This window comes from Poecile atricapillus, chromosome 28 (genome assembly GCF_030490865.1).
Source record: "Poecile atricapillus isolate bPoeAtr1 chromosome 28, bPoeAtr1.hap1, whole genome shotgun sequence".
In the NCBI taxonomy this organism is placed as follows: Eukaryota; Metazoa; Chordata; class Aves; order Passeriformes; family Paridae; genus Poecile; species Poecile atricapillus.
The window spans coordinates 2,539,264-2,553,084 of NC_081276.1; the positions used below are offsets into that span (position 1 = coordinate 2,539,264).

A 13,821-nucleotide genomic window follows, 5' to 3' on the forward strand; every position below is an offset into this window, starting at 1 on the left:
TACGGCGAGCCCCAACTTTTCAATCATTCCTTGGCAGCGCCGTGGCAGAGCGCGGCCCCCCCGCCCCCCGGGCAGGAGCCGGCGCTATTAAAAGGCTCACCCAGGGGCATGTATTTTCCATAAGACGCCGTGTACATGCTGTGCAACATTCAGGAGGATCATGCTGGAGCAATTGGTCCGGATATAATGCCGGTTACCTTGCGAGAGAGGAGCTCCGAGGGGAATGGATGCGCGCTCCGCGCCTGGGGGAGAAATCGCTCCCCGGCAAAGCTCGGGGGCTGCGGTGGCGATGCTCGGCACCGGGGCCGTGTCTGCCGCCAGCCAGGCTGGGCTTGGAACGGGGGGAAAGGAGAAAGGAAGGTGGCCCGGGGGTGGGTGAGACGCGGTGACCTCCTGAGGTGCCCTCGCCCGTGGCATCCCCGGGATTCTGGGGAGGAATCCCTCCCTGTGAAGTGGCGAGGCACTGGAATGGGTTTCCCAGAGCAGTTGTGGCTGCCCCTGGATCCCTGGAAGTGTCCAAGGCCAGGCTGGACTGGGCTTGGAGCAGCCTGGGATGGTGGAAGGGGTCTCTGCTCATGGAAGGGGTGGAATGAGATGGGATTTAATGTCCTTTCCCACCCAAACCGCTGTGGGATTTGCTGATTCGATGATTCCCAGGAATCCCCCACGGACGGGGGATGCAGCAGCCCCCTCCCACCCCTTCACCATCCTCCCTCCGCCCCCCACGCCCCCTCCTCTCCCCGGGGTGGGGGGAATTAACAGCTGAACAAACCCCAATGTCCAGAGGCCTGAAAAGTTCCATTTCCTGCCCCGGAGCGAGCGGCCAGGGCCGAGCACAGTTACACACCCGGCTGGGCCGGCTCCTGCAAATCCACGGCCACAAAGGGCCGGGGGTCTTTCACCTGCCTTCCCCACCAGCCCCCCGAACCCCTGGCCGGGAGCGGCCCCGCATCCCGAACCACCGGGAAGGAGCGGACACGCATCCCGAACTGCCGGGAAGGAGCGGACACGCATCCCGAACTGCCGGGAAGGAGCGGACCCGCATCCTGATCCTCCTGGAGGGAGCGGCCCCGCATCCCGAACCTGCGGGAAGGAGCGGACACGCATCCCGAACTGCCGGGAAGGAGCGGCCCCGCATCCCGAACTGCCGGGAAGGAGCGGTCCCGCATCCCGAACCGCCGGGAAGGAGCGGTCCCGCATCCCGAACCGCCGGGAAGGAGCGGTCCCGCATCCCGAACCGACGGGAGGGAGCGGACCCGCATCCCGAACCTGCGGGAAGGAGCGGCCCCGCATCCCGAACCGCCGGGAAGGAGCGGTCCCGCATCCCGAACCTGCGGGAAGGAGCGGTCCCGTATCCAGAACCTGCGGGAAGGAGTGGCCCTGCATCCCGAACTGCCGGGAAGGAGCGGTCCCGCATCCAGAACCTGCGGGAAGGAGCGGTCCCGCATCCCGAACTGCCGGGAAGGAGCGGACCCGCATCCCGAACCTGCGGGAAGGAGCGGCGGTGCCGGCTGGGAGCCGGAGCTCTCGCCTCGCCTCCCCGCTCTCCTCTCCCGCGCTGTTTCCATAAATCATCCCCCGCTCTGGGATTCTCCAGGTGCTCCGCAGCTGGCAGATTGTTACAGGAGCGTTCCTGCTTGTAGCGCTTGTACCTATCAGCAGATAAGGGTGGGAGGGGAGGGGGCGGCGGTGACAGCCGGAGCGGACACAGGGCCAAGGGGGGGACATCCCGCATCCCCCTGCGAGCTGGACAAGGGGCAGGAGCCGCCGCCGGAGCTGCTGGAGGGACGCGGCGGAGCCCGGGAGGTGCCGGTGAGCCCACGGGGAGCACACGGTGCTGCGGGGTGTCGTGGTCCCCTCCGCGGGACGGGACACAGGGGCGCTGGGATGAGCCCCCAGCCCTGCTGCAGTGCTCGGAGGGGGCCGGTGGCCACTGAGCCAGCCTCGGTGGCCACTGAGCCAGCCTCGGTGGCCACTGTGCCGGCTCCAGCCTGAGCCTGAGCCTCGCAGCACCCACCAGCCCCTGTGAAGGGTGGCAAAGGGACAGCCTGGCCACTGGGAATTCAATGGAGCAAATTGAAGCTGGATGCAGGAGGAAAATTGATTTTTATCTCAGGGTGTTTCCAGCTCCCTGCTCTGCCTCGAGCAGCCCTGGGGAGGGCTCGGCCTTGTGAACCACACAGTGGCCAAGGGTGCCCCCAGCCCAGGTGGTTGCCCCCAGCCCAGGTGGTTGCCCCCAGCCCAGGTGGTGCCCCCAGCCCAGGCAATGTCCGTGCTGGAACAGGCACCTCTGCGGCACAAAGTGGGAAAATCCCTCTGGAAAGCCCAGCAGGGATCGGCCCTGCCTGGCTGAACGCCCCTGGAATGAGGACCAGGGCAGGGAGGGAACTGGGGACCATCCTGAGCCTCCTCACGGTGCAAACCTGGAGCACAACACCGGGACTGGGGGATCTGCACCGCTGGAAGGTCCCTCCAGGTGGGATATTCCACGGGCCAGCAGAGCACGGAGCACCCACTGCCTCCAGAGGATTAAATGAAAAATAAAAACGATTAATGCTGAAAGGGAGCGAGGAGCAGCAGGAGCAGAGACCTCAGAACGGTGCACGGGGGCTCAGGACCCCCGGGGGTCCCGGTGCCTTTCCTCTGGAGCAGGTGGGCAGCAGGATGGCACCTCCCAGCCTGACTCCACGGAATCAGCCCCAATTTTCAGCTGGAATGACCCAGCTCCGCTCCTGCTCTGATATTGCTGCCATGGGGATCCCGCAGCCCAACGGGATCCGGCACACGGAGCATCCAGGCCCAGCCCAGCTCTCCATCACCGCCGCTCCTCACATCAAACCTCGGTGTTTCTGCACGAGAGACGGGCTCTAAATGATCCCATTCAGGCCCTATAAAGCCCCACGACTCCATTCATTAATTACTAACGACGATCCGTCTCAGCCTCACGCCTGCCCATTCGCTATTTTTACCTCCCTATTTCCAACTCCCAGCGTTAAAAAAATCATGAGCCGGGCCTCAGAAAACCTCCTGAGACGGTCTAAAAATTCACTTTTTGGTCAATCCCTGCCAGGCTCTTTCACCCGTGGTTCCCTCTGGCGGAGCCGTCACCGGCGGGGCTGGAGGTGGCACCCACGTCCCCAGCGGTGGGTGGCATCGCTCCCGCTCCTGGCACACATATGGCCCTTATTAAAAAGCCAAATTAGTCTTTCACCCTCTGGTGGCAAAACTTCAGAGCTCGGATCAGCTGTGGGAGCCTCAATTAATTACCAGCGGGTTGTTCCTATTGCTGCTAATTATGCTGGAATAAAAACGCCAGGAAGGCGTGCGGGCCGCTCCGAAAAAGTTTAGGATTTGAGGGAAAAAAAAGAGATGAGGATGCTCGTGGTGCCGCCTCAGAGCGGCCTGGCCTGGCTTTGGTGGCCTGCCAGGATGTCACCTGCTGGTGTCTCATTCCTGGGGAAACTGAGGCAGCGGCAGGTGAGGAGCCGGGGCTGTGGGAGCTGCCAGCCCCGAGCGCCCACCCACCAGGCAGCCTAGCCTCCTATAATTAAATACTATCAACAATTGCATATTAATTAATTTAATATCCATTACTATTAATTAACAGGGTAATTAAATCCTTCCCGTAATTAACGCACCACCCAGCAGAGAGGTCTGGCTGCAGAGCCCTGGTGGAGCCAAGGGAAAGGAGCTGCACAGGGAGCAAGGATGGAGCCCCCGGAGCCCTCGGGGGACACAACCGGAGGGGCCACACGGAGGAGGGAAAAGTGATTCCTCAAAGCAAGGCCCTCACACGACATTTATTTGTATTTTATTATAAAAAAATACAGAATCCAAATGGGGGGCGAGAGATCCGGTTACCATCAGCACGACGTCGAGGACGAGAGCGGAAATGTGGAAGGACGGAGCGAGGGAGCAGCACGGGCTGGGGGGACAGCGCCGAGGGCAGGGGGGGCTGCTCCAGGGGACCCCCAGCCCTCCCCCAGCACCGCCTCCGTCCTTCCACTCTCCCACAGTCGCTGTACACAATATAGATATTTATATATATAATCTATATATATATAAAACACAGACCGAAGGCCAGGCGGGTGCTGCCGGCTCCGTGTCAGAGCCCGGCGGGTGCCCCCCGCATCCCCCCCCCCATAAACACAATGCTTTTGTCACCTTCGGGAACCACGACCTGGTCTGGACACACGGGACAGGGACAGGGACGGCAGGGAATGCGATTTTGTTTTTGTTTTGTTTTTTTAATTACGATTTTTAATTTTTTTTTTAATTTTTTTTTGTCATTTTCTTTTTTTTGTAATTTTTTTTCCGGTGTTTTGTGGTTTTTTGTTTGTTTGTTTGTTTGTTTTTTTTGGATGGTCGAGATGAGCTTATTGCAAGATTCCAGCTTCCTAGTCTAAAAAATAAAAATAAAATAAAAATAAGATAAACCCTTCCATAAAATCCATTCTCAACAATACATAAAAAAAACCGCTCACAGTATAGCGCTTTATGTACAGGGACGGAGCCGGGATCCGCTCGGAATGGGGCGGCTCCGGGCAGGTCTGAGCCCATCTCCAGCGTCCCCCGGGACCACCGACCCCCCTGGGAACTGGGGGGGTTCTGCAGGATGGGCACAAGACCCCCCCAAGGTGGGACAGCCCCAGATTTAAGGCGAGGAGGGGTCAGACCCCGGGGCTGCGGGGTGACCCCTCCCTGGGGATCTGCCACCCCTGGGGTCAGGGCCAACCTCGGGTCGGGGGTTTGGGGTGGGGGGGGTTCACTAATTAACGCAAAGGAAAAGGGAAAAATCCCCAAGCCCAGCCCTGGAATGTCGGGGGACAATGGGGGAGCACCAGGAAGGTCCCACACGTGGCCGCCGGCCCCTCCATGGGGGCTCCTGTACCCCAAAGGCATCGGGGGGACACGGAGCAGGGTGGAGGAGGAAAATCCACGGCACAAACACACACCCCAACGCCCTCAGAGCGATGGGCACGGCTGGGCGAGCCCGGCCTGCCGGCTCCCAGCGCCCGGCGGTGCTCCCCGTGCCATTCCCGGCCTTCCCAGTGCCGGCCATTCGCAGCGCCAGCCCTTCCCAGCGCTCCCAGTTCCGCTCGTCCTCAGCACCAGCCGTTCCCGGTGCTCCCCGTGCCGGTGGCCACTCGGTGCTCCCGGTGCTGGCCGGTCCTGCTGCTCCCGTGCCAGGCGTCCCTGGTGCTCTCCACGCTGGCCACTGCTTGCTCGCCCAGTGCCGGCCGTCCTCGGTGGCCACGCATCCCCCGTGCTCTCCAGGCCGGTCATCCCAGTGCTCCCTGTCTCTGCTGACCATTCCTGGTGTCCCCATGCCGGCCATCCCAGTGCTCCCTGTCTCTGCTGACCATTCCTGGTGTCCCCATGCCGGCCATCCCGGTGTCCCCATGCCGGGTGTCCCCAGTGCTCTCCTTGGCTGCATCCAGTTTCCTCTGCTGCTCACGGAGCCAGCCCGGTGTCCCACGGGGACGGTGGTGGCGTCTGTGACACGAGCGGAGGGGACAGGGTGAACCCCCGAGCGCTCAGAGGGGGCTGTGTCCGTCCAGGCCCCCCGTGCCTGGGGCAGGGGGTGGCCGAGGGTGGCGGGTCCGGCTCCGTGACGTCCTGGGAAGGAGTCCGTGCCCACGGAGCCGCTGGCACCATCGCTGTGTCCGGGGGTCCCGGTGGCTCTGCCCGCGGTGGGGACAGTGGGGGCTCAGCAGGGACCTGAGCCCGGCCCGTGCAGGTCAGTCTGGCACCAAGGGGGACCCGACGGGAACAACAAATAAAAATAAAAATATTTTTTCTTTTTTTTTAAAAAAAACCAACAAAACAAAACAAGAAGAAAAAAAAAACAAAGGAAAAAGAAAAAACAAAAACCAAAAAAGCCAGACGGACGAGGACTCTGTATTTGGTCTAGAAATGTAAAAAGCAACGCCCCGCCGGGACAGCCCGAGCTGCAGGGCAGGGATGGAAATCGGGATCCATCCCCGGGAACAGCCGGGCACCGCTCCCGGCGGGACGGCCGTGCCACGGCGGGGACTTCAGGCGGCGACAAGATCCTCGCTGGCAGCACCGACCCTCCCCGGGCACCACCCGGGGCTTGCGGGATCCGGGCCCGGGCCGCTCCCGTCGGTGTCGGTGCTACGAGACCAGGAGCGTCCAGACGAGCGGCACCACCGCCAGCGCTGCCGGCGGCACCCTGAGGCTGCAGCAGGAGTTGTTGCTGGTGAAAATGGGCTCCGGGGATTCGTAGAGGGAATCGTCTGCGGAAAAGGAAGGGACAGAGGGAGGGTGAGCCGGGGGATGGCTGCGGGCCGGGATGGAACGGGAGGCGATGCTCGGCACCCCGGGGTTGAGAGGTGGCAGCGCTGGGGAGGTGATGAGCTGGGCACAGAGCCCTCCCCAAATCCCAGCTTCCCCAAATCCCAGCCTCCCCAAATCCCAGCTTCCCCAAATCCCAGCTTCCCCAAACCCCAGCTTCCCCAAATTCCAGCCTCCCCAAATCCCAGCCTCCCCAAAAGCGCAGCTGCCACCCCCGGGACCCGACACGGGGACAGCCGAGCGTGGCTGTGGCCACCGGGATGGGCAGCGTGGCGATGCCGAGGGCGCTCCGGTTCCTGCCCTGTGCCCGGGGCTCCGCAGCCTCGTGGCCCTGCCCTGGGCCAGGTGACATTGTCCGGGGTCACACCGGGATGGAGCCGCTCGGGACAGGGTCACACCCTGCCCACAGCCTGGGGGTCCCGGGAGGGCAGCCCGGAGCAGATGGGGACACACCGGGACACACCGGGATACACCAGGGACGGACAGGTGACACACAGGGACACACGGGGGACACACGGGGAACACACGGGGAACACACGGGGGAACACGGGGACACACGGGGACACACCGGGGACACACGGGGACACACCGGGACACACCGGGACACACGGGGACACACCGGGACACACTGGGACATACAGGGGATGCACCGGGACACACCGGGGACACACGGGGGACACACGGGAACACACCGGGACACACCGGGACACACCGGGATACACGGGGACACACGGGGACACACGGGGACACACCGGGACACACCAGGGACAGACAGGTGACACAGAGGGACACACGGGGACACACCGGGACACACGGGGACACACCGGGATACACGGGGGACACACGGACACACGGGGGACACATGAGGGACACACGGGGGACACACGGGGACACACCGGGACACACCGGGATACACGGGGACACACCGGGACACTCGGGGACACACCGGGGACACACCGGGACACACCGGGGACACACCGGGACACTCGGGGACACACCGGGGACACATGGGGACACACCGGGACACAGCGGGACACACCGGGGACACACGGGGACACACCGGGACACTCGGGGACACACCGGGACACACCGGGACACACCGGGGACACACCGGGGACACACGGGGACACACCGGGACACACCAGGGACAGACAGGTGACACACAGGGACACACGGGGGACACACGGGGACACACCGGGACACACGGACACACACGGGACCCCACGTGGCCCCTCCCCCGGCTCAGCTCTCTCCAGTTTGTCACCGGATTTTGGATTTTTACGGAGCTGGCGGCAGGAAAAGCAGAGTCAGCTCCCGCCTGGTCCCCCCCGGCCCCCCAATCCCAGCGCGTCCCTCGTGCCCGGGAGAAGCTTCCAGACCCATCCCAGGGCCAGACCCAGTCAAGGGGTGCCCCCTCAGGGACCCCCCAGGCCCAGCCTCTCTCCCCCTTCCCTTCCTCTCCACAAGACGGAACAAAATCCCGATATTATTAAAACACTAAAAAATAATATCGGGAGATTTCCCCGCCCAGCCCAACCCCGAACGGAACGTGATGAGTTTTTACAGATGGCTCCGTTCTGCTGGGTTTTATTTGAAAGCCACCAAAGGAAGGGAGGCGAGAGCCATCGGTTACCCGGTGACATTCCGCTGTCCCCGGGGAGAGCCGCTGCCATTTGCTAATTACACGTTAACAGCAGAAGAAAATTATTAATTTGTTTTTTTAAATGGCTGATTTATGCGAGTCAGAAAAGTAGCCACCGAGCAGGGATGATTATTTTTATTCTGTTTTTTTTTTTTTTTAAATCCCTCTCTCTCTGTCTGGACAGTGCTGAGGGGCCCTGTCCCCATCCCTGTCACCATCCAAAGGCCACCACTTGTCCCCAAGCCTGGTAGGACCTGGGGACCCCCCCAGGGATCCCCCAAAGCTCTCACTTACTTGTTGGCCGAACATAAACCTTCAGCTTCAGGCAGGGCCTGTCCACCGTGTTCGGGGGGGACGCGGCTGCAGGAGGAAAAGGGGACAAAGGGGGTGGGTTTTGGGGACAGCCAAAAACGAGGGTCAAGGCACTCAATAAAAATAATAAACATTGTTAAAATAATAAACATTGGGGGAAAGGGAGGAATCACAGTAGTTATTGGAGTGATACTTCCTCTCAGGATGGGAAAATGGGATTATTTTATATATATATATATATATATATATATATAAAGAGCTAATTTTATTTTATATATATAAAAAGAGATTTAATTTTAATTTAATTTTCTTTTTTTTTTTAATTAAAGCAGGTGGGGGTTTTTTCCCTTTTCTTTTCTGTTTTGGCATTTCAACCAATGGGGGGGAAGAAGAAGGTGCTGAGCAGAGGAGGACCATGAGCATCCCAACTCCTCCATCCCAACTCCATCCCTGCTCCATCCCAGCTCCATCCCCGCCCCATCCCAACTCCATCCCAACTCCATCCCAGCTCCATCCCTGTTCCATCCCAGCTCCATCCCAACTCCATCCCAACTCCATCCCAACTCCATCCCAGCTCCATCCCAACTCCATCCCAACTCCATCCCAACTCCATCCCAACTCCATCCCAACTCCATCCCAGCTCCATCCCTGTTCCATCCCAGCTCCATCCCAACTCCATCCCAACTCCATCCCAGCTCCATCCCTGCTCCATCCCAGCTCCATCCCTGCTCCATCCCAACTCCATCCTGGTTCCATCCCAACTCCATCCCTGCTCCATCCCAGCTCCATCCCTGCTCCATCCCAGCTCCATCCCTGCTCCATCCCAACTCCATCCCAGCTCCATCCCGGCTCCATCCCCGGCCCCATCCCCGGCTCCATCCCTGCTCCATCCCAGCTCCATCCCTGCTCCATCCCAGCTCCATCCCTGCTCCATCCCAACTCCATCCCAGCTCCATCCCGGCTCCATCCCGGCTCCATCCCCGGCTCCATCCCTGCTCCATCCCAGCTCCATCCCTGCTCCATCCCAGCTCCATCCCTGCTCCATCCCAACTCCATCCCAGCTCCATCCCTGCTCCATCCTCGGCTCCATCCCTGCTCCATCCCTGCTCCATCCCAACTCCATCCTGGTTCCATCCCAACTCCATCCCTGCTCCATCCCTGCTCCATCCCTGCTCCATCCCAACTCCATCCCAGCTCCATCCCTGCTCCATCCCTGCTCCATCCCAACTCCATCCCAGCTCCATCCCAACTCCATCCCAACTCCATCCCTGCTCCATCCCTGCTCCATCCCAACTCCATCCCTGCTCCATCCCTGCTCCATCCCAACTCCTCCAGGGCTGTTGCCATCCTTCCATGGGGATGGGCTTTATTTACCCTCCCATTTTCCTTTTTGAAGCTGCACCCAACAGGGGGAAGGAGAAAGTGCTGAGCTGAGCAGCACCACGGGCATCCCACAGAATCCCATCCCACGGAATTCAATCCCACAGAATCCCATCCCACGGAATTCAATCCCACAGAATCCCATCCCACAGAATCCCATCCCACGGAATTCAATCCCACAGAATCCCATCCCACGGAATTCAATCCCACAGAATCCCATCCTACAAAATCCTGTCCCATCCCACCCCACAGAATCCCATCCCACAGAATTCCATCCCACAGAATCACATCCCATAGCCTCCCAACACACAGAATCCCATCCCATGGAATCGCATCCCATGGAATTGCATCCCACGGAATCGCATCCCACAGAATCCAATCCCACCCCACAGAATCTCATCCCACGGAATCCCAACCCACAGAATCCCATCCTACAGAATATCATCCCACAGAATCCCATCCCACAAAATCCCACCCCACAGAATCCCATCCCACGGAATCCCATCTCATGGAATTGCATCCCATGGAATCGCATCCCACAGAATCCAATCTCACCCCACAGAATCTCATCCCACGGAATCCCAACCCATAAAATCCCATCCCATCACACCCCACAGAATCCCATCCCATCCCACAGAATCCCATCCCATCCCACAGAATCCCATCCCACCCCACAGAATCCCATCCCATCCCACAGAATCCCATCCCACAGAATCCCATCCCACAGAATCCCATCCTACAGAATATCATCCCACAGAATCCCACCCCACAGGATCCCACCCCACAGAATCCCACCCCACAGAATCCCATCCCATCCCACAGAATCCCATCCCACAGAATCCCATCCCACAGAATCCCATCCTACAGAATATCATCCCACAGAATCCCACCCCACAGAATCCCACCCCACAGAATCCCATCCCATGGAATCGCATCCCATGGAATTGCATCCCACAGAATCCCACCCCACAGAATCCCACCCCACAGAATCCCATCCCATCCCACAGAATCCCATCCCACAGAATCCCAGCCCACAGAATCCCACCCCACAGAATCCCATCCCATGGAATCGCATCCCATGGAATTGCATCCCATGGAATTGCATCCCACAGAATCCCACCCCACAGAATCCCATCCCACAGAATCCCACCCCACAGAATCCCATCCCACAGAATTCCATCCCATCCCACAGAATCCCACCCCACAGAATCCCATCCCATCCTGCTGCATCCCATCTCCATCCCCAGGGCCAGCCCGTGCCCTTGACCCTCTCCAGAGGCACGAGCGTGTCCCGGTGCCGGCGGGTTAATGGATTCCAATCCGTGGGCTCGAGGAGGAGGTAATTTCTTTTCTTTCATGTCTGCTAAATACGGTTCCTCAAAGAGGCATAATTTCTAATGTTCCGCATGACGGGAATTCTAACCGGGTTAGCAATGATCAGCTTCCCATTTACTCCTGTGTAATCTCTCCCTAACGACATTAAAAAATAAAAAAATAAAATAAAATAAAATAAAATACAAGAGGGGAGGGCCGGTGGGGGGAAAGAGAGAGAGAGAGAGAGTTGTGGCCGCAGTTATTGCGCCGGTGACATTTTACGGGGGGGGGAAGAGAGAGGGGGGAAATGGTAATTTAATATAGATAAAAGGAACAAATTAAGTGGGCTGAAAACAGCTGCTTTAGGAAAAAGAGGAGGAATGATAAGGTGGAGGAGCAGGGCCCTGGCTCTGGGGTCGGGGTCGTGCTGCCTGGTTTGGGTTTGGGTTTTACCCCAGCACCTGCTCCCAGCACTGCTGGATTATTTTTCCAGTGGGTTCCACTCACCCTCCTGCCCCTGCGGATGCTCTGGAGCTGGAAATTCCCTGCCAGGGCCCTGCAGGCAGCAGCAGCTTCCTCCAGAGCAGGCCAGGGGGTTCAGGGGTCAGGTTTGGGTGAGAAAGGGAGCTCAGACTTGGGAGAGCACAGGGATACACGGGAGAGCATGGGAATCACATGGGAGAGCATGGAATTACATGGGAGAGCACAGGGATACATGGGAGAACATGGAATTACATGGGAGAACATGGAATTACATGGGAGAGCACAGGAATCACATGGGAGAACATGGAATTATATGGGAGAGCACAGGAATTACATGGGAGAGCACAGGGATACATGGGAGAGCACAGGAATTACATGGGAGAGCACAGGAATCACATGGGAGAACATGGAATTACATGGGAGAGCACAGGGATACATGGGAGAGCACAGGAATTACCCGGGAGAGCATGGAATTATATGAGAGAGCACAGAAATACATGGGAGAACATGGGAATCACATGGGAGAGCATGGGAATTACACAAGAGCATGGAAATACATAGGAGAGCATGGGAATCACATGGGAGAACATAGGAATTCCATGTGAGAGCATGGAAATATAAATGAGAGGATGGGAATTACACACAAGAGCACAGGAATTACATGGGAGAGGACAGGAATTACATGGGAGAGGACAGGAATTACACAAGAGCATGGAAATACATAGGAGAATGTGGGAATAGATGGGAGAGGATAGGAATTCCATGTGAGAGCATGGAAATATAAGTGAGAGGATGGGAATCACATGGGAGAGGACAGGAATTACATGGGAGAGGACAGGAATTACATGGGAGAGGACAGGAATTACATGGGAGAGCACAGGAATTACATGGGAGAGCACAGAAATACATAGGAGAATGTGGGAATAGATGGGAGAGGATAGGAATTCCATGTGAGAGCATGGGAATACAAGTGAGAGGATGGGAATCACATGGGAGAGCACAGAAATATTTTTGAGAGCACAGGAATACACAGGAGATCCTGGGAACGCTGGGGCCATTCCCAGTGCCATTCCCACTGGGATGAGACCAGTCAGTGCCTCTGGAGAGTGCCTTGGTCACTCTTCATGCCCAAACAAAAGTTTCCACGGGATGTTTGCCCTGAGCTGGAAACCCTGCGGGTTTGGGATGAATCCGCAACATTTTGAGCCAAAACTTCCGGCCAAAATTTTTAGCTCAAAAACCCAGCCACCAGCACACCCCTGGGACACTCCCACCCCATGCCCAGCACCACTCACAGATGTAGTAGTACTCGTGGCCGGGTCGGAACTCGAAGCCCAGCGAGAAGGGCGTGAAGAGCTGGAACTTCTCGGAGAACTTGAGGGGCCCGTTGGGGGAGTCGGGGCGGTTGCACTCCCAGCGCTTGAAGCCGCGCTGCCGGTGGTCGCAGGACGCGTGGCCCTCGTAGTTGACCATGTAGAGGATGTACCTCTCCATCCGCTCCGGCAGCGGCTCCTCGTAGTGCGGGCAGTAGATGTCCAGGTAGTCGTTGATGCTCACCTCCACCGTGTAGTCCCCGCGGTGGAACCTGAGGAGAAGTTGGGTCAGAGGGTCAGCAACTCACCCTCGTTAGCATTGGGGGAACACACAATCACAGAATGATGATTATCATCATCATCATCATCATCATCATCATCATCATCATCATCATCATCAATATGAAGGTGCTTTATTTGGGTGTCAGGGGTGCACAGACCCAAATCTGACCCCCCTTGCTTTTGAGTTGAAGGTGGTTTTATACTCCATCGTTATAGAACTTTCATGTTAATTATTAAACTTACATTGTTCTATTGTAGATGCATTGATTTTACCCAAGCGTGGATTTCTTGTGATCCCCCCAAACCCCTAACATAGTTTTTCATTATTCTTTAAACAATAATTAATCACATCTAGCATTTATATCATTTATCATATACTGACTACACAGGTGCAGTTTTACATGATCTCAGCAAGCACAAGGCCTAACATTTCCCAGGGCCTACTTTTAACACTTTTCCCAGGGCTTACCAAGCCTAACTTTCTTTCTAACTCCCCAAATTTTCTATGATTTTAAAATCTTTTACTTTCACAGGCACTCTGGGGTCAGGGAACTGGGTTGGAAGGCACCTCAGAGCTCATCCAGCCCTTATGGATGTTCTGTTTCTGTGCCCTGCTTGGTGTCCTGGGCTGGAGCTGGGCCAAAGCCGCTCTTTTTGGGATTGAAGAGGTTCTTGTTTTGTGGGAATGAGCCAAGGAGAACCATTCCCAGGAGATGGAGTGCTGCCTCCAGCTGATCCTGGACTATCAGATGTGAGTAAAGAGGTGCAGGCGACCAC

The 13,821-nt window shown here is 57.8% G+C and overlaps 1 protein-coding gene across 1 annotated transcript in view; it reads right to left on the reverse strand.

The window, feature by feature from the left end:
* Positions 1–5,849: 5,849 nt before the first annotated feature.
* Positions 5,850–13,821, reverse strand: part of EFNA2 (ephrin A2) — a 45,308-nt gene continuing 37,336 nt past the window's right edge. Inside the window, exons 2-4 of the mRNA XM_058858460.1 lie at positions 12,745–13,034; positions 8,255–8,320; positions 5,850–6,260 (exon numbers count right to left, since the gene is read on the reverse strand). Coding sequence (XP_058714443.1) covers positions 6,139–6,260; positions 8,255–8,320; positions 12,745–13,034 — 478 coding nt within the window. The 3' untranslated portion in view covers positions 5,850–6,138. The remainder of the gene's footprint in view (positions 6,261–8,254; positions 8,321–12,744; positions 13,035–13,821) is intronic.